The 25260-nt window shown below is 52.8% G+C and overlaps 2 protein-coding genes across 7 annotated transcripts in view; one reads left to right on the forward strand and one right to left on the reverse strand.

Annotated features, from left to right (window-relative positions):
* The window catches only part of CACNA2D4 (calcium voltage-gated channel auxiliary subunit alpha2delta 4), a 114044-nt gene that overhangs the window by 65311 nt on the left and 23473 nt on the right, over positions 1-25260 (forward strand). For all 4 annotated transcript variants that reach the window (XR_014137908.1, XR_014137909.1, XM_060658831.3 and 1 more), the window contains exons 25-26: positions 409-536; positions 4180-4260. Coding sequence is in view for 2 of the 4 variants with exons in the window: in XM_060658831.3 (XP_060514814.3) it covers positions 409-536; positions 4180-4260 (209 nt within the window). In the remaining 2 variants the exon portion in view is untranslated. The remainder of the gene's footprint in view (positions 1-408; positions 537-4179; positions 4261-25260) is intronic.
* On the reverse strand, positions 7664-19033 carry LRTM2 (leucine rich repeat transmembrane protein 2). 3 transcript variants are annotated; one of them, XM_060658835.3, is made up of 5 exons: positions 16865-19033; positions 16258-16395; positions 13052-13642; positions 9672-10085; positions 7664-8596 (listed from the first exon to the last, which is right to left on the reverse strand). In XM_060658835.3, exons 2-5 carry the CDS (start codon positions 16322-16324, stop codon positions 8574-8576), a joined length of 1095 nt encoding a protein of 364 aa, XP_060514818.1. In that variant the 5' UTR covers positions 16325-16395; positions 16865-19033; the 3' UTR covers positions 7664-8573. The 3 variants fall into 3 exon arrangements, with proteins under 3 accessions (XP_060514818.1, XP_060514817.1, XP_060514816.1); XM_060658834.3 differs by having other exon boundaries at positions 7664-9512; positions 9608-10085; positions 16865-18588; XM_060658833.3 differs by having other exon boundaries at positions 9608-10085; positions 16865-18583.

Raw genomic sequence — 25260 nt, forward strand, 5'->3', positions numbered from 1 at the left:
CCCTTCTATTAGTGCAGTGATAGAATTGACTATACAGTTTCCCCATTCAGACATGCCGATTAACCAGACAAAAGGAAACTGGGCTATATCCCAAAGAAATAAACCCTGCAGGCAAAGGAGTTTTCATTAAAAAAAAAACAAAGGTGTTCTTTCACAATACAGGCTCTATACCTCCTCTAGCTACTAATATGTCATCAGGTACAACAGTATTTGATTCTGGAAAAGGCAGGAATTGCTGGGGAACATTGTGTGGGGTAAAACTAGGGGCTAATGTTTTCTACCTGCAACTCTACCAAGGCAGAGATGAATCTCTCTTCTTGGCCCAGCCAAGATGACCTTGTGTAAAAAGAAAGAGGGATGAACATATTCCCAGATTTAGGGGGAGGTACCAAATCTTTCTCCTTGCAGAAAGTTCCTGACTCCTGAGGATGAAGCCAGCATATTCACCATGGACCACTTCCCTCTGTGGTATCGACAGGCTGCTGAGCATCCTGCTGGCAGCTTTGTCTTCAATCTCCAATCAGCAGAGGCACCAGGTGATCGGCACCCCTGTGCTCCTGGGGCTGAGCTGGGACCAGGGCATGGCTCTTCCTGAGGCTTTTGGTGGGAAACAGGAGCAGACATGGAACAGAATGTCCACACCTCGGGGTCCAACCTTCCTTCCTGACACCTGTCAGCAACTTGGGAAAGCTTACTCATGCCTTATCACACAATTGGCCTCTACCCTGAATATAGGACAGATCATTTTATCTCCCAGCCAGCAGCCAAAGTTGGTCCCTAAAAATCCAGCATGGCACAAAGGAAGAAATTTGACCCAAAAGTCAAGAAGAGCTGGATTCTAGCCCAAAGTCCAAACAGGTGGATATTAGAAAAGTTTGTCTTTAACATTCTTCTATTTCTAAACATCTATTTTTGAAAATGTCTTAAACCACCCAGATGAAAGTAACAGACCTTATTCCATCAGAGGACTTCTGTACTTACCAAGTTCACTGCCCCCATCGCACTTCTGCCCAGAGAAAGCAGCCTGGTCTCCACTCCCTTGGGGTCTCCCAGGAAGGGCAATATTGGGCTCCCCGTCTGCTCCTCAGGAACTCCCAGTAATAATTGGGTGCCTCCTGGCTGGCAGGCCACTGGGGGCTCAAGGGGTAGGAAGAGTGGCAACTAAGATTGGTCCCATGGACCAAGCTACCAAATCCCTACTCGTCCAAGGCCCAGGAAAGGTTTCAGAGCTGCAGGCACCCAACTCTCAACCCCCAGACCCCACTCTGAAAAATAGCCCAAGAAAAGTTAAGTGACTTTAACAGAGCACCAAGAAAATTGCAAAATGTTTAGAACAGAAAGGGACTTTGGAGGATGCAAGGCTTCACTTTCTTAATGTACACTCAAAGATTCTATGGCCCAGAGAGGTTAAGGGACTCATCCAGGGGTCCAAGAGTCTGCAGCAGAGCAAGCTCTCCACCAGGTCACCTTGGGGGAAACTGACCCTAGCACAGTGGAGCAAGAGGGCCTAGAAATATCCATGTCCAGGTCAGAGTGCAAAGAGATAGAGAAAGAGAGGGAGGAGGGAGAGGAGAGGGAGGGAGAGAGGGAGGAGGAGAAAGAGAAGGGGGAGGAGGGGGAAAAGGGAAGGAGGGTGAAGGAGAGGAGGAGGAGAAGGAGGGGAAGAGAGAGGAGGATGAGAAAGAGGGGCAGGGGAAAGGAGAGAAGGAAGAGAAGGAGAGGAGGAGGGGAAGAGGGAGAAGTAGAGAACTCAGCTGAGTCCACCTGGAATGGAAATGTCCTTTCACCAAAACCCTCCAGCCACCACTTCCACCAAAACCATCCTCAGCTTCCTGATGGAGAAATTCCCTGAGCTGACAGCTGGGGAGACCCAGGAGGTCCCCCTCTATGTCCTTTTGACTCCTTCTTCGCCTTGTGCCTAAGCTCACCTCTCTATCCCATGCCTGTACCCCTCACTGAATGCAACACTAATAGGCTTTACAAAATGTTCTAGAGCATATAACTCATTTAATCTGCACAACTCTGTAAGTGTTGTTATTCTCTTCTTACACAGGAAAAATTTCAGGCTCAGAGAGGTTCTGTGACTTGACCAGGATCATGCAGCTAGAGAGCCACTCAGGCCAGGCTAAACCCAAGTTCTACCCCCTTAAGTATAAGCCAGGAGGGGTTAGAGGAAGGGAGGCCCAGTGAAAGCTTACAGGGGAGGCTCACAAAGCCAAGGTGATGGTCCCCTCCCCACATTGCCCCCCAGAGCCAGAAAGAGGCAGCTCTTTCTTCCTGTCGCCTTCTATAGCAGGAGCAAGGGCTACCAAAGGAGGGGCTCCCGCAAGGTCCTGGGGAGGTTCTCTAGAGTGAAGCTCTGGCCCCCCACCCCCAGTCCATGATGATGGCTCCCTCCTACCTGCATTGTCACTGGGCCCATGCCTGAAGGCTGCTGGGGTTGCTTTTTGTGGCGGTGAGGTAGGAGGGCGGTGGGTGGGGAACCAAGCCGCAAGGAGAAGAGAGGGAAGCTGGCAACCCAGAAGGGGGGACGGTTGAGTAGGGAGGCAGGAGCTTGCTCTCTTTTCACACCCTCGCTTGCTGCTTTAGCTCCTGCCTATGCTTAGAGACACGTGGACACCTCTGCACACTCCATTCTCCCCCAAGGGAAAAGACAACAACAGCTTCATTGTAATGGGGAGTGGGTACCCCGAGGAGGTGGAGGAGTCACCTCCAGGGTGAGTGGAGTCTTCACTCTGCCTCTGCAGGCTGACTCTGTTGCCCTTTGCCTGAGGCCTGGTGGGCTGAGTTCTGCCCACACAGAGCCATCCTTTGCAACCAGTCCCTGAGAAATCTGCCAGCACAGGGCAGTCTCACCAATGCCCAGGTGCCTCAGGCTCATCATTCCTGCTTCTAGACATTTCTAGAGGCAAGGTGAGGAAGCTGACTTCTGTATTTATTGTGGTTTTATCATGGCAAATTCCTCGGATCAAGGACAACATTACATATTGTAAGTTGCTAGTATCAGAGTAATTTTGGGTTTCTGTGGGATATTTGATTATAGCGAGGTGCGATAGATGAGCTTAGCAAAAGAGATATGAGAAAACAGTGGTTAATTTAAGTTCTGCTATAGCAGACGATTTCCACACGAGCTTCTCATGACCTATTTGTTTCGAACAACATTTGATATATAAAGACATTCTAACAAGATAGCACTTGATAAAATTTTTCCCCTTTCTTGGAATTTTTAGTAATGGAAATTGGCCTGTGGACAAGAATGCTTTGAAAAGCGAAGCCATGTCCCTGGACTGATGAAAATTAAAAAGCCCGAGGTCAGATACTAGCCCATGTCTTGGAGCCAGAAAGCTCTGTTTTAATGTAGAGCTGAAACTGCCACGTGAATTTTGCACCTGTGGTGGCCAGATTCTCTTAGAAAAGGTGGGGGTGGCAGCTCAAGGCAAGCCCCTTGCCCTTCAAGAGCCCAGCAGAGTATCCCAGAAGCACACCAACCATCTGCAAAGCGAAAGACATGGCTTGATAACGGGGTGGTGGTGGCAGGTTGGCCACCAATGACCAGGATTTATGGAGTGCCTCAGAGGTGTCAGGCACTAGCCAGCCTTCTGTGCCTGGTTCAGCCCTGGCATCCGGCCTCCAGAGGGGCTGGCTGTCAGTGTCACCCTGACTCATGTGACTGATGAAGGACAACCCAGGATCAGCCACTGCCGAGTCCTGGAACGCAGCCTGTCCTTCTGCTAGAAAGAATCATTTGACGCACAGCAAGTCTTCTGAGTGGAGCATGTGCTGAGAGGGTCACAGCAGTGTCCCTGAGCTCAAGCGAGGCAACAACCAGCAGACAGTTGCTGTCCTGAGACAGAGCAAACTCACAGTGTCCTTGTGACGTGGACAACACTGCATCGTCCAGGTGGGCAGGGGCTGTGGTGTATTTATCTGGCAGATTCAGATCTGCACAGGAGGGGCAGTGCCTGACACTCAGGAGGTGCTCTGCAAAGACCAGTGGTTGATGGTAACAGAGCCACCATGGCAACAACTTCCCCAAACACTGCCCCCTTCACCCCGACTTATTCAAGGAATGCCCTCACCTAGTATTTATGTTGTCTTTTCAGCCTACCCAATCACTACCCAACCACAGGCTCTTCCTCAGGTACTGAGAACTTGACTTAGCAATTTTTGTTTCCCCAGAAAGTCCAGGCCAGCCAATGGTAGTAACAGCGAGCACTGCTGTGGCCGTGACGGTGGACAAGAAGACAGCTATCGCTGCAGGTAGGAGCTGCCCTTTGCACCACCATGGTCGAGGAGCTGTGAGTCAATGTCAAGAATAAGGCACACAGTAATAGCAAGAGGACCCTACCTATGGTCTGCAAGTGACACAGCCCTCAGGCCATAAGTTTTCCCAAGTGAAATGTGGGACTAAGGGAGAAAGGAGTCCTCCCAAGCCATTTTGGTTATAAAACCATAAAATCTTAGATCCAAAAGAGTTTAGGAAGTAAAATGAAGTTCAGACAGGTTAAGAGATCTGCTCCAGGTTGCACAGGACAGAGACTGCAACCCAGACCTCCTCACCACCCCTCTCTGCTACTTCCTGCTTCCATCACCTTGGGTCTAGCATCCTTCTATGGAGAGAGCTGGGCTTGTGACTGAGACCCTAAAGTAAGAGCCCGGGACGCATGCTCAATATGTGCCAGGCACCTCGGAAACTGCTTCCTGGGTGCATCTCATTCAGCCCTCAGGGTGATCCAATGAAGCCGATACTTTTGGCTCCATTTTACAGATAAAGAAACTGAGACATAGAAAAAATATTTGCCCAAAGTCACCTAGCTAATAATTAATGAAGCTAGAATTTGAACTCAGGCTGCCTCTCTTTAAGCCCCAGCTTCCTACCCCATGTTGCCATTTGCCACAAATGTGATGAGAGTACCCAATGACCCTCCCACACTGCCCTGACTTGGTAGTTTCTTGGTATCTAAAAGAGTCCTTTGCATGGGTGCCTCCTTGCCTGAGTGCCGTCAGGCCTGTGTGGTGAAGCCCTCAGCTTCGGTTATAAATCCTTGCTTCGGTTTCCATGTCTCAGAGCCAGCTGTGTTCTGCAAAGCTGTGCAATCCAGTGGGCAGTCAAGCATCAGCCACCACAGGTCCTGTCCTGCCTCACCAGGGGCCTGGAGCCATGTGAAAGGGCTCCAGCAGCTAGAGCAGGCAGGGGCAGGCAGGGGTGGTGCGCCTTGTCCCTCAAAGCTGGATTCAGGGCAAAAGAGGTGGGAGGAGCCGGCTAGGGTCTGGCAGAGATTGTGCAAGCCTGTCTTACTGCCTGAGGAAACATCAGCACCACTGCTGGCCTTCAGGATGTACCGCTACAGCATTTGGAAGGGACCATCTCAGCCACCTTTTTAAACTCAGGCCACAGTGTGCTAACTGCAGACCCATTACTAGGCCAAAACTGGACCTGAACTTGTCTCCCTAAAGACTATTCTGTGGTCCCAGCTGAAATCTGTGCCTGTCCTGCTCCCTGTGATATGGACCTTCTAGCTCCTGCTAGACTTGAGAGTCTAGAAACCAGAGGGGACAGGGGTCAGGCTGCCGGCTGCATTCTCCTGCACTCTCCAATCATTTGGTATCATTTTTAACTCAGAGCTGAATCAGAGCCTCCAGGGGTTGCCATAGAAACCGTGTCCTGGTGCCTCCGGTTTAACTCACTGCAGACAATGGCTCTGACGCTCTGGGGTGCATGGATGTGATAGGAAAAGAGTGAGGCACTGGAGACCTTATACTTCAACTTTTTGGGGAGTGTCTCCTTTTGCAATTTCCCCTCCATGGCAAATGGCTCAACCTCCCTGATACTGGGGCCAGAGGAGGCCAATAGTTGAAAGCAGAGTAGGCAGCTTATTTGCTACCCTGACAGTTTCATCCCTTGGAAATAAGTGGCACCATGTGCATGTGAGCTCCAGGACCAGGTGAGCAAGGTGGCTGCCAGGCGGGCTGCATGTGTGATTTTGCACACTGAGTGAGCAAAGGGAGAAGGTAGGAGACAGGTACTCAGACCAGCTACAGGGACCGGCTACATGCCAAATGTATGCATAATGACATGGGTTCACACAGAAGGGCAGATGAATAAAGAGGGATCATTTTGATTTTAAGCAGGTGGTTTATCAACTGTTTATGCAGAAGTTCTAGGAATCTTTTTGATCAGGATCCAGTTTCAATTTCCCATGCCCTCCAGACCTACTTGGAGAATATTGCCCAGCATAACGATGGTGGCACCATAAATTGCAAGTGTGTTTCTCTAGCACGTGTCCTGTAGTACACACATGCCCCTGCCTAGAGGCCTTTAGCGACGAGCCTGCTGTCTGGAGCCGCAAGAGGGCTCCTCCACTTACTCTGCCTACATGCAAATAGGCCTAGCCGTCAGACCTGTGTGTGTACATGCACAGCAGTGACGTGCATGACACACCTATGCATTCCCCAGGCCTGTGCCAGGCTGCTGAGGGACCTTGGCCTCTGCTTCTGCAGCAGAGCTTGGGGAGTACTGTCTCTTGGGTCTGATACACCTGTTAGGCTTCAGGAGGCAGCACCCCACAATTATCACTGCCTCTGAAAAGCAAACAGCCCGGCTCTGCTGGGATTCCAGCTGAATGCCAGGAAGGGGCCTGGATGGCTCACTTCTCCCTAGGGCTTGCTCCTGGCTCGCTGGGATATCATCCAAAGGAAAGCTCCTAGGAAGGAGAAAATTCTGTCTTGGTCTCTGATGACTAATGAACCATAGAGCCCAGGCCCAATTAGCCAGAGGCCGGTCCAGGCCTGGAGATGAGTCACTCCAGCTTGGGATGGATGAACAACCCCAGAGATCTGGCCCTCTGGCTCATCTCCCCTCCCGGTCTCCCAGCCCCAGCCTCCAGTTTATAATTCTGGTCCCGTCCCACCACTGAACCTGCTCAATCCTGTGGAAGATCATATTTGTAAGCTCAGAGTGTCATCTGCCTGTACCTAAAGTCAGTCTTGAAGGTGCAAGAGGATAATAGTTTAAAAGGGATTCCTCTTTCACGTTAGCAACACCCCCAATCTCACCAAAGCTGATAAAACCTAACCAATAGCTCTTGGAGAGCCATGCCCCCGCCTCCCATCACATAGTGGTGTCCTCTGGGCAAATGCATGCCTTCCTACCACATCCACTCATCTGTCCTTGACTGTCACAGTGGATGAGCACACAAAGGGCTCGGAGCAGTGACAGGTCTCCAGCTGACCTTCACTGCCCAGTGCTACATGGAGACCCAACCTGAGGCTCACGTACCCATACTGTGAGGCCAGCACATGGGTGACTTGTCACACTCGGCTACAGAACCCATTCTAACCCAGGACTCAGCCCTCCACATCTCTCCTGGCAGTGCCCCAAGGCATTCCCTCAGGCAGGAGTTTCCTGTCTGTCTTATGGAGGTCTGGACACTGGGGTGACATCCTGAAGCAATTTTTGCAGCTGCCTGGGGAGGTCAGGGGACAGGAAGCCACTCTCCCAGCACCTACATGCCCTCCCCACCCAAGGAAACCAGGAGGTACGTAGGAAAATACAGTCTTTATTGTTCTTCTGAAACAACAAACCAGAAATATAATTTTGCCTTTAAAAATCTTCTGTCTCTGGCTGAAGGTACCACCATTGACAACACCCACCCCTCCCTCTCTTTCCCTTAGAAAATGCCTAGATCTGGTATTAGCTGGAAAGAAGGAAGACTGTGCCCCCAGCCTCAGGAGACATGTTTAGCAGCCTGCTAAGCAGCATTCCCTGCCTTCCCCCACAACCCCCTTCACCTACCATGGTCCTCTATGAGATGGAAGGATCGAGGGGTGCAAGGCAAGGTGGACCTGCCCTGTCCTTCCCTGTTCCTCTTCAGACCCTTGACCTCAGTGTTCCAGTGGCCTCTTCCCAGGCCACCACCAAGACTCCTGTCTTGGAGCCAGAAACCAGCCTGATGCCTCCCGACCCTCCAAAAGCCTTGGAAAACTTGTGTCCAGCAGAGGGAGATCTAGTACTCATCTGAGATCAGACTTGCAGGAGGGCACAGACCTACAAGAGGGGACTAGTGACCCCCAAACCCCATACAGCCATCTTATCACCTGCCACCCCTTTTGTGTAGGATACTAGTAACAAACAGGCCCCCTGGCCCAAGCTCTTGTTTGGAGCCCAGTCCAGGTGCAATTAAAACCTCCAGAAAGCCAGACTGGGCACATAAAACCCTGGGAAAGGGACCCCACAACTGAGGCCTCTGAGCAGAATGTGGCAGCCCTCTCTCTGCCCCTGGGGTCTGCTTGGAATATGCTGGCAGGCAGTGAGCTTTGGTGAGGGCCACCTGCTTTCCCAAGATGCCACCAATCATGACCCAGTCCCTGTCCCAAGGTCCCAGGCCTGGAGCTGCTTAAGATGGAGGGGTGAGGGGTACAGAGCAATGGTTCTTGGGCTGCAGGCTATAGGAGTGGAACTGGTGGGTGTCCCCATGGGGCCTGGCAGTGATGATGTCCTTAGCGCTGAAGAAATGCCCAGTGGTGTATGTGCCTGGGCTCCCGGGAGGCTGCCATCCACACATGCTGTAGCTTCAAGGCCTCTGGGCCGGTGTCCCTGGAAAACCCAGCAGGAGAGGTGTGAGAGGGTTACCATGGTGACAGGCAGTCTCATCCAGCACCACTTTGGCCCACTTCAGAGGATCTCAAAGGAAGCCTCGTGTTGTCAGTGTGTGCTTCTCCCCCTGTTGACTTGAGAAGATTGCGGTGAGCAAGCAAAAGGTTCTGTGGCCTGAGGGCTAGAGACCCAAGGGGGAAACATGTCTCTACTGCCCAAGTTCTCATGATCTGTGTCCATGTGATTCTGTGTGTGTATGTGTGTGTGTGTGTGAGAGAGAGAGAGAGAAAGAGGGAGAGACAGACAGACAGACAAGACAGAGACCAAGAAAGAGAGATTTCCAATAGATATAATTGCGCTGGTGATGCTGAGTGTGTGTGAGAGTGGATAAGTGAATCCAGGAGCAATGCAGTCGGTGTGGCCTATAGCAGATAGAGAGACCTAATGGCTTCAGCAGAGGGGGTGTGTTATAATCATGTTTCTTAGAGCTGGGTCCAGATGCCATGGCTGGTGTGATTGTACATTAGTACTAGCAGTTGAAAGCTGGACCCAACTCCGACACTAAGGGCAGCTGAAAATATATTCCTGGCTTAGAAGAGGGTCACAGAAGTTGACCCTTGGCCCCCCTATCACTTCCTCCCCACCCCTAATGCAGATGAGGTGCTATGAGCAGGAGGTAGGGAGAGTCACCCAGTCTACAGCCAGGGCAGGAAGGGCAACAGGGGAACACTGAGTCCAGAAGCCTCCACTTGCACACATATCCTTTCTTCCCTATGGCCAGAAGCTTAGGGAGATCCCCCAGGTGTTCCAGAGACTTGGTGGCTCAGAAAGGAGCATGAGCAGGAGCCTTTAGCACAAGGGTGGCTTCCGCAGAGACTTGGAAGTTCATGGAGACAGCCGCACTGTGGCTTGTTTGCTGGAGGGATGGGGAGGAGAGGGGGGGGCTATGGTGGAGGGAAGGGCAAGCCCTTACTGAAGCAATCCCCAGCGTGCTCTCCCAGCCCTTCCTACCTAGGCCAAATGGGGCTGGGCTCTCACGCCACAGAAGAGATCTGCTTCTGGTCTTCATGCTCACCCTCCGGGTCCCCCATTAGGGGCTGCCTCTTCTTGAGCTCCCGGTGGTACTTGGCCATAAGGGAGGCATAGATGCAGCCATAGGCAGCAGCCACCACCATCATGATGCAGACAATGCCACAGACAACCCCCGCGATGATCACCGTGCCGATGGCCCGCCTCACGCTCACCGGCCGATACCTCTGCTTCTGGGGGCAAGCAGTGCTGGGCTCGGGCTCAGGCTCAGCCCCTGGCTTGGGTTTAGCAGGTTCAGGGCTTGCCTTGGTACAGGGTGGCCCAGGAATATCCAGCCCAGCTGAGCTATTCTCATCCTCCAGCTGGGAGCAGTAGTTGAACATCTCCATGGGGACCACACGCATGTCCTTCCCCCTCAGCTCCTTAGGTAGGGTGCAGGCAAGCTGGTCCAGGCGCCCCCCTGCATCCAGGGAGAAAAAAAGGAGGAGATGACAAGACATGCAGAACCTGGACTCCCTCTCCCCATCTCCAGAAAGCCCAGAAGGTCTAGTTTCTATCAGGAATGCAGTCAGTCCTGAAATCACATCAATAGGAGAGGAAGAGAGAAGAAAAACTAGCATTTATTAAGCCAAGGATCATGATAGGTGAGGTACATATATCATGTCATTTCATCTACACAGAAGCCATATGAAATGGATATTGCCATTATTCCCATTTTAGAGCAGCACACAACCATTTCAGTCAAGCCTGCTCCCTCCAGTGTCAAACTGATGCACAAGAGTAAGGCAATGCTTATATATGGAGGTGCTCAGGGAAGAGTTGACAATGCAAAGATAGAGCCAAGAGCCCTGCCCAGGCTATAATTCTTCTCTTCTCCTTGCCCCTGAATCTGCCCGTTCACTATCTGTAAACCCAGGGCACTGTTCTCCACAGTATCTAATTACTCCAGAGCTCCTCCCTCTCACAAACAGGACAAGTTAAAGCCACTGTCACAGTGACCACGCTTCCATGCAGAACCTTTTGGTTGCCCAAGACCACCTATTTGGAGAAAAAAGGTCAGGTGATAATGTTTTCCTTTTCCTTTTTAAGAGCAACTATAACCCATTAGCACCCCAACCACAGCATCTCTGAGTGAAGCAGCATCTTGAAAGGAAATCCTGAAAACCCATAAGGGCAAAGGAGAGGGGGCCAGTGCTAATGAGGGGGTGTGGGCAGCAATAGGTGCATGGGCTAATCACAACAATAGTGACAGCCACACAATGGTGAAGTCATGAGGGCATGTAGATGAAGAACATGGGTGGGATAAGAGAGAAAGTAGCTGAGGAGAATCCCCTAGGATGTCAAAGTCAGATTTTGGCATTCTATCCACTTCCAGGCAAGGGACACCACCCCCCCTTCTAAATGGCTCCTGCTAAATGTGCTCCTGCCAGTCCATCACTCCCAGGTCCATCTCCCAGCACAGCTGCTGCAAGCCTCCTCATACAACAGATATGCTTCTCCTGGGATGCTGATGAAAACACCCTGGGATTTTTTTTTTAAAGAAATGCAAGGTTGAAAACAACTGTACTATTGAAATTTCCAAAAATATATATTCCCATTCCATGCCCTTTTGTGCTGAGAATTTAGTTCCTGATGACTATATGAAAGGACAAGGACATTCCCTCGGGATAACACATGGGTCTGAAGACACCTGGTCTCTAGTTCCCCTATGCCACTGACTGCCTGGGTGACCTATGGCAGGTCTTACATCCAGCGAAATGTGTCCAAGAGCCACCTTTGTACAGGCAGGAACTGGGTGCTGAGATGGGGACAACCTCACCTTCCTGCTCTAAGACCTGAGGTTGAATCATCTTGCACAAATTATTTAATTTAATTGCATTTGAGTCTTGTTTTCTTGGCCATAAAATAAGAACATCTAACTCACTTAACTGCTATAGGGATTAAACAGATAATGTACATGAAAAAATATTTGTAAACTGGAAGCTATATTAATTATTATTTCCCAACTCACAAAAATGGGAGAAATTATCATAGTGACTAACATTTTATGGCACTTTACAGTTTGTAAAATTTTTTAATTAACTAACACATGAGAATATCACCCAAATAATTGAGATGGTGGCTGGATATGAAACAAAAGGAGTAAGACTGAGGAAAAGCATTAACACTCTTCATATTGATTCACTCATTCAGCAAATATTCATGGAGCGTCTACTTTGTGCTGGGCACAAATTATGTCTTATTAAGTCCATTTGCTATTATGGATATTACTAACAAATGAACAAATAAGTGAATAGGTTTCATGGAGGATTTACTTTATGCTAAGTACTTGTCAAGACACTTTTTGTGCATTACTATTTAATCCTCACAATGATTCTATGAGATAGGTGTTATTTGCCCCATTTTACAGATGAGAACACTACCACAAAGAGGTTTCTCAGGATCCCACAGCTAGTAAGTGAGTGACAGGGCCACACATCAAACCTAGATCTGGCACTTTTAACCATTATGCTCACTTCTTTGCCCTCCTTTTCCATTCCATTTTATAGTCATTCTAGAACTTTCCCAGGTTAACAAAAAGGGGAAGGGAAAAGAGTAAAACTAAAGATAGGTGGGGGCACCTGGGTGGCCCAGTCAGTTGAGCATCTGATTTCTGCTCAGGTCATGATCTCACAGTTTGTGAGTTTGAGCCCCGCATTGGGTTCTGTGCTGACTGCTCAGAGTCTGGAGCCTGCTTCAGATTCTGTGTCTCCTTCTCCCACTGGCCCCTCCCCCACTTGCACTCTCTCTCTCTCTCTCTCTCTCTCTCTCTCTCAGAGATAAATAAACATTAAAAAAACCTAAAGACAGTTGGCTTATTAAAAGCTTTGAATATAAAACTTCTTGAGACAGAGAGTTGAGATCATCATCAAAGTGAAAATTTGGTTTTATCTGTGGATTTAAATTACATTCCACCCTCCTGAAACTGTAGATATTTAAGAAGGTATTGTATTATTCAGAAGAGCAAGGGTGTTTTTTCTTCCTCCTATCATGCTGGGGAAGCCTAGAGGCATACCTGGTGGGATGCAGAGAAAAATTATACTGAGTCTTTAAGTTGCCTCATGAAACCTACAGAAGTGAGATCAAGTTACAGTGAGTCAGTCTAAAAGAAAAAGAACAGGAAGGAGGCTGGGAGCTGGGAGGGGTGCACAGGGAAGAAAGCGGATCAGTAGAACAGGAGGGAAAGCAGCACTGGCCTCTCAGCCCTGCTGATGATTTGGAACCGAGGCTGAGACTCTTCCAGCCAGCCCTGCTAGTAGAGAGGTAGGACCACCCCCTTCTCCCTGGACCTCAGCCCTGAGTCAGCGCTCAGCCTCCAGGAAGTGTGTTGGGCCAGGGGGTGACCCTCCCAATTCCTCACACCCAGGCAGGACTAGCTGTGCTTACCTCGGTAGGAAAACCACTCCATCCAGTGCTTGAAATCACGTAGGTTACAGTCGCATTCCCAGGGATTGTCCCCAACCTGCAGCAGCTGCAGGCTTGCGAGGGGTTCAAACGTCAGCCGGTCCAGGTTCTGCAGACGATTGGAGCGAAGTGATAGGGAGCGCAGAGCCGGGAGTCCATCGAAAAGGCCAGGGGGCAGCTGGGCCAGGCCGTTGATGGACAGGTCCAGGTGGCGAAGCAGGGGCGAGTGCTGCAGCAGGTCCCTGTCCAGGGTCCTGATGCTGTTATTGCGCAGCTGCAGCTCTGTAAGATTCGTCAGGTCCCGGAAAATGGAACGGGGCAGCTGGTCCAGGAAGTTGTTGGATAGGTCCAGCCGCTGCAGGCTGGACAGATTGGCGAATGCCCAGCTAGGCAGGGCACTCAGCTTATTGTTCAAGAGTAAGAGGGTTCGGGTGGCAGCGGGCAAGTCCGGGGGCACCATGGTGAGGCCTAAGCCACTGCAGTCCACCTCCAGGCTGCGGCTGTCACACTTACAGGAGAAGGGGCAGGCGGGGAGGGCCTCCACAGCATACAGGGTGATCCAGCAGGTGATCCCTGGAGGGGAAGAGAACAAAGAGGTGGAAAGAAAGCAACAGGCTGGGGGTTATCACCTCCTGCTTCTATGCCCTCCTTTCTAATTTGTATCATAATGGCCTCTTGACTTTATCTGTTTTGGCCCAAGCCACAGTCAATACACAAACCTTTACTGACCACATAAAAAGATAATTAACAAACCCAAAACAGGTCTATATTATTGGACATCACACAGTGTCAGTAGGGCTTCTTGCCTCCCAGCATATCTGGCAAAGGAATCCCTTTAGTGGAGTACAGTCCTGCAGAATGGCAGACCTGAGTCCAGAAGACAAGCAATGTTGTTCCACAAAAATGTCCCAGCTTGCAGGGCCTCCCATGGTTGATCTTCTTGGGAGTTTGGGCCCCACTGACACCATAGATGTTGACAAAATAAAGGATCTAGTAGTCAAAGAAGCCTCCTCCCTTGTTCCTCTCCCAGTGTCACAGAGAAGGATTCTCTTTCCAAAAGAAAATGGCCACACTACTGTTTCCTTCTCCTCTGTACCCCCACCCCAACTTGGAGCTGCACTAGGCTAAGACATGCCATGCATGGAAGCATGAAGACCAGAAGCTTGAACCCATCTTCAGTCCCACTCCAGAGACCACTGTGAAAATGATGAGGATAAGATGCACAATTCCACTTCCATGCTGAGGAAGACTTGGGCACAAGCCACTTCACACCATAGGTCCAGAAGTTTTCTATTTATTCTCATTCTAAAACCAGCCATGAACTTAGGCTGGGTTCCTGTTCCTAAGGGCTGCAGAATGGACCCATTAACAGCATTCCATTTGTGGTCCCATGTTTTGCCCAGGACCCCTCTGAGTAAGCTCAGAGCCTAGTCTGGGGAAGGGCTGGGAGGTGGGGGAGGGGCCTAAAAGAACAATCACAACAGAGCAGTTCATCCTATTGCCCAGCAGCCCTTTTTCAGAGTGACTGCAAAAGTTAAGTGTCTTCCTGAGTATCAGAGAAGCTTGCTCACTGTGAAAGAGTTTTCTCTTTCTCATCCCTGGGATGAACTCAAAATAGTTCAACTTCACTAAGTCAGCACCCGGTCTGGCAAATTACTGGCCCCATCTTGGATGTGGGATTCATGCAGATCTGACAGCACGTGGGAGGCTGTAGAGGGCCAGGGGTGGGAGTGCCCTTTTGTGCTCTCTCTCTTCTGTTCATGGCATGTCTTAGGCTAGTGCAGCTCCAGGTGTGGGGGTGCAGAAGGGAAGGAAGAAGTAGTGTGGCCATTTTCTTTTGGAAAGAGAAGCCCAGAGGAAAGACCCTAGCCAGGGAAGTGGCAGAGAAGTTCAGACCCAGTTCGTGGCCCAGGTGGCCCCACCCAGACAGGCAGCAGCCACCCTGACTTGAGTGCCTGAATGAATCTGTGTCTGGTAGATGTCCGACTGTCTGGTGTCCTCAAGAACAGAGCTTGAAGGAACAGTAGGGGACTGTCCCCCCCTCCATACACACACACACACACACACACATACCTGCAGGGTCACTGACAGCTGAGAAGCAGACTGCAAGGCTGACACCTGAGCCTCTTCATTCTCAGGGGGAAATGAGCACAGTCATGGCCATGGGAGCCAACTGGTGACCCTCCCTGGCCACATGTGGACACCTGCTGCTACCTGTCACCCTCTTACCCCTCTGAGCCCATCTGCTGCCAGGTCGGCCTGCCCCACACTACCCCCACTATGCCATTTGAAAATCAACATTCTTCAGACTTTACTTTCCACAAGAAAAAATTCAATCCATCCAGCTTCCCTCTCAAAAGGATCAACATAACCAGAAGCCATTATTCTCCCCACCCCTGAGAAATTCAGGGTGACATAAAAGCTATGGTGACAAGAAAACATAATCCTGTATTGCAAGATGTTGAATGATTCCAGAATGAGGTTGAAAGGGGATCTGAGCAGCTCGGGGATCAGCCATTCTCACATGATGAATAATTCAGGCTGCTTATGTAGTGGGGCAACCACATCACAGGACTGACCTTATGAGGGGAGAAGTCAGGCAGAATAATGTCCTTTAGGACTATGTCTTACCTCTTAACCACACAGCCTTGGGCAAACCGGTCCTTACAGACCTCGGCCCTCTCCCTCATGTGACGAGAATTCTCAGGACTTCTTTCAACCTGACAACTTAAAGCCTTTCTTATGGGAAATGGAGGCCTCAGTCTCCTCAGAAGGAGGGGTGGGACCCAACCTGTAAGGTCCTTCCAACACCACGACCCAGGAGCTCTCTAGCTCCCTCCATTTCAGAACTGGGAAGTCTGAGGCAGAAGAGAAGTCTCCAGGCTCACCCAGCCAATGGAAGACAAGAGGGAGACTCGCCATTAGAACAAAAGGACTCTCCTAAACCGGACTTCTGGGCACAGGAACAGACTCACTTAGGAAAACAGGTCCACCCATCATGGCCTCCAGCTCCCAATTTAACCACTAAAGCTCTCAGCGTCGACTCTTCCTTTGACTGCCACAGATGCCAGTAGCATGGGCAAGATTTTAGAGGGCAACCTCTGGCCCCCAGAGCCCCCTGCAGCCTGGCATGCATCCCTGCACGCCAGGCTAGCCCCTGCTGCTTGCCCCCACCCCATGGTACTCACAGTAAATCTGCCTCCACAGCACGGCAAGCCCGGTCCTTTGCTCGGGGCCACTGCCCCGGGCCAGCATGGTGAATGCCACAGCTCTCAAGGCCCTGAACCTCTGGGGAGAGAGGAGCCTCTCGGTGTGTGCTATCAGTCCTGAGAGAGAGAGAGAAAGAGAGTGGTGAGCAGGCACTCGAGGCCCCATTCCAGCCCAGGGGTTAGGGAGAGGGCCAGGTGTCTCTTTACACTCCTTGTCGTCCCCTCTCCTGTTCTTCTCAGCTCAGCTATGGTTCCCTGGGGGGTGGGGGGGGGGGAGGGGGTGGGTACGAGGGGCAGAGAAACCAGGAATCCTTCCACTTCCCTGGGCGACTGGGGAGGCAAGGAGGGCAGGCTCCGGCCTTTGGCATAGCACTGGGCTCTGTGTGTGGGACTCTCCTGCATCGTCTCCCCTGTCTCTCTTGTTGTCTCTCTGGTGTGTTGATCTCTAAAATGTTTTGGAAACATTTTATGGTCTCCTTTGTGGGCTTTCCCCCATGTCACAGATGGGGAAATTGAGGGATCTGTCTACCAGGTAAGCAGAGTGAGGCCATAGTGACACTGTTGCCAGGCCCGGCGCTGCTCTTACCATGGCCCCCGAGGAGGCAGAGTCTGCTGCTGAGTCAGGTGTGCAGCCTGGGCCTCGCTCTTGCTGCCGGATGGCCTCCTGCTTCCCCTCCACCTTTGCCTGAGAGGTGAGGTGCAGTGCTCTGTCTTCCGCCCGCTGGGCTATAATAAGACTCATCAGCTCAGGGAGTTCATGCTGCAGCAGCTGTCTATGCAGGAGACAGGGGCAGGAAGGAGAAGAGGAGATTTTGGAGCACAGGAAGGGCTAGGAGTGGCCCCGGGGCTGCAAGAAGGCAGGTTTCTCTCGCAGATGATGAAAGAGGGGTACTCACCCTGTCTAGGGTCTCAGGACCTGCCCTGCCCCAACCCTATGGCTAATAAGAGGGACACGGGCCCTCCTCTGGTCCTCATTTCCTTCCAGATATGGCTAAGGCCCTTAGACAGAGGCCAGAGCCTCCACTCTCCCAGCCCCAGCAGAGGAATGGGAGAGGAGACTGGTGGGCTGCCCTGCAGCAGGCTGGGACAAGGTGGGGAAGGGGACAGGGGAAGGGAAGACCCTGCCCACAGCCCAGCCCCTCCGGCTCCCAAAGGGCACCGTCCTCTCAGCCCACTGCTTCTGGCTGGCTCCTCTGGTTTCCTGCTGCAGCCTTCCCTCTCCTTGCCCCCCTCCCCTGCCCCCATCCCCCGGAGCCAGGGGCAGAGTTAAGCAGGCAGCTGAGGAGGTGGAATGGGCTGCTGGGAAGCTAATGCGTTCAGCTCTGAAGTCTCTGCACCCAGTGAAGCGGGTTTCCCTCAGGCATTTCAGGTCCTGCTGCAGCTCCTGGTGTCTCTCACTGCCTCCCCAGCTCCCACTCTTGAATCCAGCTGCCTCTGGTGACAAAACCCACATAAAACACAGCGACCCCTGCGAGAACTTCAGCTGTACTACCAGCAAGAGCAGCCTGGTGTGTGGGGGTCTTGGCTTTGCCTTCCCCCCACCCCTCCACCGGGGAGGGCTCCAGGTTGTACAGGCCTCCCAGAAGCTGGCAGAGACAGCCACAACAACTGGTCCCTGACATGGGGCGTGGGGAACAGCCAGGTTCCCCACACTGCCTCTTGGCTGAGGTGTGAAGAAGCCTAGAGCAGCTCAGGTATCTTCTTCAGCTGTTCTCTCAGGGCCAGGCCCCCATAGGCTCCTAGTTCAGAAGCCCAGGCAGGCAGGACTCCTAGTTTCCTTCTGGTCCACCACTCCCTAGCTGTGCAACCTTAAACAAACCCGTACACTCTCTGAGCTCCAATTATCTTATCTCTAAAAGTGGTGATCGTAATACCTCATGGGCGGAATCTCTGTGTGGATCCATTTAATTAAGGGAGGAGAGTTAGCATTTACTATATTTAGTACACATTACCTTAGGAGAGAATTCAGGCGAATGTGCCCAGCTTGGACTTGAGCCCATGATAGATGTGAGGAAACACCAGTTCCCTTCTTCTGTGGGTAGGGGACAGCAGCTTGCAACAGCTCTAGGTAATGTCTCCTTCCTGGTCCCACCAACCTCACGCATGTGTTTACTTCTCTATTCCTGAGCAGATGGGCCATCACATGATGCTCATGGCCAGACACCCCACACACACAGGCTTCACAGACTTCCATCGCAGATGACAGTGTCCACCCTCTCTGTGTCCCTCAGGCCCTGACCCTCAGAACGATCTGTTTCTCCAGCAAGAACCCTCACATCCAGAGCTCACAGCACCCACACAATATTAGGCAGATTGGTGGCCATCCAAGGCACAGAGATGAGGACCAACTTGCTCAGGGTCACACGCTAGATCAGAGATAGGTCATGGGCTTCTGAGCCTGGCTGCTCATCCACTCCCTGGCAACTGTGGGGTCTTAAGGGAAGACACATATGTGTGCACAGGGCAGGGTGCACATAGGCTCCCAGACACGTGTGTGGAGCTTCCAACATAGCACCTGGTGCAAACACACACCCACAGAGAGCTATGCAGTTAGGCACGTGCTCACACACACACACGCACACGCGCGTGCACACACACATGCCCTGCCAGCAGCCCTCCAGCCCTCCTCTTCAGACGCCAACAGTCAGCACAGTGAGATGCCTGGCAGGTCCCAGAAGCCCCCAGTGGACAGATGTACAGGGGCACCTCCAGCCTAGAAGGGAGGTCTAAGGAAAACCCTGAAGGGCAACCTCTACCCCAAGACTTTTTCTATACCCAGAACCACAAGGGTACTGGAGACCCAATCCAGGCCTCCACTCTGCTCTTTCCAGCTTTCTGCAAGGAGACAGGTGGCAGAGAATCCCTCTCACCCAAGCCCAGGCCCTATGTCCACATGAACCTCCTCCCCTCTTTCAAGCAGGTTCTCCTTTTCCACCCCACTTACCCCTCCCTGACCTCAGTGTCACCCCCATGGTGAGCCGAGGAGTTGACCAGCAAGCACCCATCAGTGGAGACAGTGGCCTGGAGCAGGTCCTGATGCCCCATCCCGACTTAGACAATGTCACCTGTACAAGGCAAGTCAGGCAAGTTGCCACAATGCAGACCCATAGGCATCATCTTTCGAGGTGGCAGGGCACTGTTGACCCCAGTATCTCTGGAGATATGTGATGAAAACAAAATCCCCCAGGCCCATGGGTGGGGGATGGGGGGCTTCACCTGTGCTCCCTAGGGAGCTGGCCCTGCCTCCGTGGGCACCATGGAAGTGACCTTTAGGGAGATTTGGGGCTAGAACCCAGCACTTCCTGGCTCCTTGGCCCTTTGCCCACAAGCACACCTCCAACCAAAGAACCCCTTCCTACCCCCAGAAGTATCTAGCCTCATCAGGAAAGGGGGTGACCTACATTAGGAGAGCAGCTGCTGCAGCAGGCACTGGCCAGCTGCTGGAATAAATTTACACTGTCTGAGAGGGAAGTCCCACCCAGGATGGAGAATGAGGGACAGAAGAGAGCAGGGAGGTCCTGCCAGAAAGATCTATCTCCAAGTCCTACAGCTTCCTGGCTCTGGATGCCAGACCTGCTCCTAATCATCATGGGACTCACTGTCCCAGTCCCAGAGACAGAGACACCAGAGAGAGGGGCTGGGCCCCAGCAGGAAACCCCTGCCTCCTTTGCCAGCCTGTGCTGAGAGAACCAGGATTGGAGGATGGGGCCAAGGAGCTACAAGCAATCAGACGGAGAACCCCTGAGAACCCTTTGCTACTCGGCATGGTCCATGGGCCTCACCTAGGCATTTCTTAGATGTGGAATCTCAGGCCCCACCCTGGTCCAAATGAATAAGAATCTGAATTTTAACAAGATCCCAAGTTTGAGAAGCACAAGACGAGATTGCTTCTCCCCCAGCAGGCCCCGGCACCTCCCAGGAGGCCATGCCAGTCAGTCTCTGGAAGCCAGGCCCCATCTCGGAAGCGTCAGTGACCTGGCTGAGTGGGGAGGATACTGACACTGGCACCCCCTTCAAAAAGCCTCTGTATGGGAAGAAGCGATGACCATAGCCACAAACGTCTGTGTATAGTGTCCTTAGTCCTCATAACAACTCTCTGAGGTTGGTATTACTATTAACACCATTTTTGCAGATGGGGGAAACTAAGGCAAAGGAAATTAAGTAATTTGCCTCTGGATAGGCCCTGGAAGAATGAATACAGCTTTGGGTTCAAGCAGTCTGGTGACAAAGCTACTAACTCAGCTGCCTTTATAGGCTTCTCGGGCTGTTCTGTTCCTGGTCTGTTTACACACGGAGGTTCTGGGTATAAGAAGGAAAAGGCAGAAAAGGGAGACGCAACCTTTCACTTATACAGTACTTCACAGTTTACACAGCATTCCCTCACCCACTGTCTCACTGGATCTGAGGAGGCAGAGGTTCTGATGCCCCTCCTCCTGATGAAGAAACAGGGTCTGTGAGGTCCTGGACTCAGACACAAGCCCAGTCTCCCCCTCCCAGCCCCTCCTTCCAGTAGCATCATAGATGTAGGGAGAAGCCCCAGGTGGCCAAGATCTTAGGAAAGGAAGGGAAGGGGGCTTTCTAGAAACCTTCCGGCAGAAGGTTGGGTGCTGAGGTGAGGAGGGTAGGCTGGGAGCTCCAGGGAAGCCAGGGGTGGAGGGTAGTGATAGAATGAGAGGCAGCAATAAGAGCAGAAGGTTCCACGTGCTCCTGCTGAGCTGAGTGGGTGCAGCATCCCCTGGAGACTGGGAGTGGGGGCTGCTTCCCGGGTGGGGCACCTCACCTCAGCCCCCTGGGCGAGCAGCAGCCAGCCAGAGCCCCCAAATCCGAGTGCTCAGGTTAGGTCGGTGCAGAGCCATGGCCTTTCTGTGCTTCTGCCCCTTCAATTCCTCCTACAGACGGAGTTAATCCTCCAAGTGGAGCTGCCTCAGACCCCAGCTAGAAATCTCCAGCACACCCACCAGCAGCCTGGTGTCCACACCCTTCCCCTGATGCCTCTGTCACGTCCATCTCCCTAAGTCAAGTGTCCAAACCATACAACCGCTTAATGCCTATTGTACCTCAACCCAGGGTTCCTGACTCCTGGGACATCATGCTGTCCCTGCCATTCACCTCCACTGGTATCTCTCCCTTTGGTCAAGTATCCCTAGTTGAGGACAAGGCTTCTGCACGCCCTCAGCATCCAAGACTCACAGGACTTACAAGCAGAAAGGGACTTCGTAGTCGCCTGTGCACCCACTTCACTCTGCAGAAAGGTGAAGGTCACAGGCGGGTGAGAGGCACCAAGAGGGTGAGAGGCACCTGCACCGCAGGGCGGCCTGAGCTGAGCCCTGTTTGGTGGGGACTGTGCAGGGCTGGGCTCTGCACCTGCTGCCTCCAGTCTGGCCATCTGGGCCCTTCCAAGAGACATTCTCAGTCTCTTCCTGCCTGTCACGCCCATAACATACACTGCCCAGGCAGCACGGAAGCAGGTTTTTTTTAATCTCTCTATCTGTACTTGGAACAGGCAAACCTTCCTGGTTCATTTCAAAATGCATACCCCATTCTCACCCCCAGCTTCCTGCATCCTGGTTTCCTTGTTGAATATTCCTGATCCCAAACAGATCCTCTGCTAATCAGAACAGAAACGCCCCCTGAGTCGTTCCTCACCGGAGCCCCTCTCCGTTGTGAACAAACTAAGCATGTTCATTGAGGTCATGGATCTGGGTTCAGGCCATGGCCTTGGGTCCATCGAGGTCATGGATCTGGGCTCAGGCCATGGCCTTGGGTCGGGGCGGTTGGGGGTGGGGAGGGGGACAGAAGAGGCTTGATCTGGGTAGAAGGAGGGAGAACCCGAGAAGAGAGACTGCCTCTGCTCCAAGTCCTTCCTCCCCAGACACCCCAACATTACATAAAAGCCCTCCCCTGCCTCCTCCCCATGATACCCATTCCACCAAAAACAGCCCAGTAGGGCCCCTTGGTTTTAGTGCCTAGGAAATGGGAATAAGGTTTGCTTATCTGGGCCCCAGACACAGCTTCCAGCCAAACCCCAAAGAAACCAGATCGGTTGCTTAAGAAACCTCCCTCCTTCTCCTGCCACCCCCAGGCTGGCTTTCCTGGGCTCCCTCTTTTGGCAGTGCCCGAGACTGAGACTGTGGCAGCGGGGAGGTGGGGTGGGAAGAGCAGGAAGCTGCTTCGGGTTTCCCTCCTGCTGGACTTCCCCCGCCCCCTCCACGTGCTCAGCCTCCCCTCCCCTCCCCCAGCCTATGTAGTTATCTAAGCTGCCGAGTGTCAATCTGAGTCATGCCAAGGCAATGCCCAATGCGCCCTGACAGCCAGGTGCCACCCTCACCATCACCCCCAGAAACTCTGAAAAGCTTAGCTCAAGGAAAAGACAAAGCAGTCACTGGAACTGAGCTGGGTGGTCTGGACTCCTGGTCAGACTACCCTCTCTGCATTGTCAAAATGGGCCTCGGGGCTGCTGAGAGCAGCTTTCCTGATACAACTCAGGGTGTCCATGCCCCACTGGGTTGGGAAACCAGGTAGGAATGGCTTGGCCATATACCACCCGCTCCCCCTAAGCTGAGTCCACAATTCCCACCATGGCATAAGGCTTCTGAACCCATTTATGGATAGAGGACCTGGTGTGTAGCTGGGGGACACCCCGAGCGAATTCTCACAAGCCTGGATCCACCCCCTGCCCCTGGGACCCTGGAGGGCTGGGAGCAAGGCCTCAGGCTGGCCAAGGAAGAGCTGCAAGGCTTTTCTCCATCGTCCACTCCCAGCCACGCCCCCACCAGGGAGGCTTCCCCCACAGCCGCGTGGACCCATGTCCATGTAGGGAAGAGCTCCACTGCACCCTGTACAAGGACAGCTTCCTGAAGGCCGACAATCCCGTGCTGAGGGCATCCTGCAGAGAGGCTGCCCCAGGTCTATTCCCAGACCTCAAACAGCATAGTCCTCCAGCCTGCCATCCCCCCCCCCCCCCCCACCAAGCTGTCCTCTGTACCAGCCCTGTCACCAGCATCCCTTTCCATAGCACCCAAGCTCCTCAGGCTGTGTGCACGAGCCGGGCAGGCAGACGGCACAGGGCTCTCGGCTGGCACTCCCCGTGCTGCAGGGATTGGTTTCTCTGCCCCCCAGGGCCTGTCATCTGGCACTGGCACTGCCCTCCTGTCCCCTCCCCTTCCCCAGCTGCCCCCTCCCCAGCAGAATCCCAGCTCACCTCCCCAATGTTGTGATGTCAGAGTACCCCTGGGTCCTGTATCTTTGGGTCACCCAGATGTCCGGTACTGAGCACTTCCCCAACCCCAGCCATCGCTCCCAGGCAGCAGGCAACAGCCACTGTCTGTGCAGGGCCAGGAGACCCAGCAAAGATGGGCCCTGTTCCCTGTGACCCAGCCACCCTGCAGCCCCACCGGCCCTTCATTCCTTCTCTCCAGAGGACAGCACTCACCTTTCTTCACCCTGACTGCAAGCTCCTTAAATCAAGTAGCTCTTAGCCGTCCAGCGAGCCCCTCCTGGGATTCCTGGAGAAATCCAGACAGCACTGCCCAGCGGAGCGCTGGGGGCACTGAGTCTCCAGTCGCCCAGCCGGCCGGGAGCAGGGACCTGGCACGCAGCGCACAGCACGGGGAAGAAGGAATGCCTGCCGCAGCTGCCAGGGGGACGGGGCTGCTGGGTCAATAGCAAATTGAGAAGGAAAGAGGGAGGGACAGAGGGAGACCGATAGGAAAGGGGAAGAAAGGGAGAGGAGGAGAGCGCGCGCGTGTGCGCGCGAGCGAAGAGACGGAGCAATGGAGTGACAGCTGGGGGTACATCTGTGATGACAGCGACAGTAGCACACACAGGCGCACACGCACAGGCGCACACACACCGGAGGCGCTTGCGGCCAGAGGGCAGCGCTCACCCTTGAAATGCTCACATTTCGGTGGAAAAAAGCACCTATGGATTAACCGCTTCCAACTCGAAAGGAGGAAAGCTGTTGAAAGCCCTTGTACCCTGTACCTCCATCTTCCTTCCCCAATGTCCTCCAAGCTCTCCCTGCCCCGACCGCCGCCCCCCTCTCCTATCTCTCCCCTTCCCTTTGGAGAAAGAGGGCCAGGACCCAGAGGGCAGAGAGGCCCCTAGGAGGCTGGGTCTGTCTCCCGTTCAGAGATCTGCAGGGCAGTATCTTCCATCCTGCCTGTGGAAAAGGAAAAACTAAACCCTTTTCCCGGTCAAAGGGTGATTTATTCCAGAGAGGGTCATTGGAGGGGTGCACAGGACAGCCCATATGCCTGGCAGTCCTCCAGAAAGGGGCCCTGAGCCACACAGAGCTAGTGTCATGGTCGCACATAGATCACTGAGCTTCAGTGACCCCAGACCAGGGCTATTTAAGGAAGTAAAATGCCAGGGCTGACAGGCTGGGAGCTAAGGGGACTGGAGCTGGTTGACAGGTTGTCTGTAGTGCCCTGGGGTGAGCCCTGGAGGAACCAGGGGTAAATGCAGCCCCGCCCCATCTGACTTGGCTTCTTTAGGCTCCTTGTTCTTATCTAGATGAGGTAGGCTTGCAGAAGGGAAGAGACTGGTATTCAAGAACTCAAGAGGCCTGGTTGCTAACCAATCAGGACAAAGAAGTTGAGGAAATTGATATTCCAAGAGATGGCAAGTGTCTGATCCAAAGGCAAAAGACACCAGCAACTAAGCCAGAGGAGGAGTCCCAGCCTGGGGCACAGACCCCTAAGTGACCCTTCCTTGCATCTCTTAAAATCTGCCTGACAAGCAGATGGCATGGCATGTTGATAATATATGTCAGGGGTATCCCGGTGTCCCTCTTCCATTTTACCTGTGTTCCTTGGGGGATTCACCATCAGGACTGGGGCAGGGGTGGGGGTCAGGTTGAGAAACCCCCAAGATGCCTCTGACAGATGCTCCTGCACCATCTTTTTTGTCTGCCCTGCTGCACAACACAGCAGCAGAGGCTCAGACCACTGTTCCAGGAGGAAAGAGGGCATCTTCTACCTG

This window comes from Panthera onca, chromosome B4 (assembly GCF_046562875.1).
Source record: "Panthera onca isolate mPanOnc1 chromosome B4, mPanOnc1 haplotype 2, whole genome shotgun sequence".
Taxonomy (NCBI): domain Eukaryota; kingdom Metazoa; phylum Chordata; class Mammalia; order Carnivora; family Felidae; genus Panthera; species Panthera onca.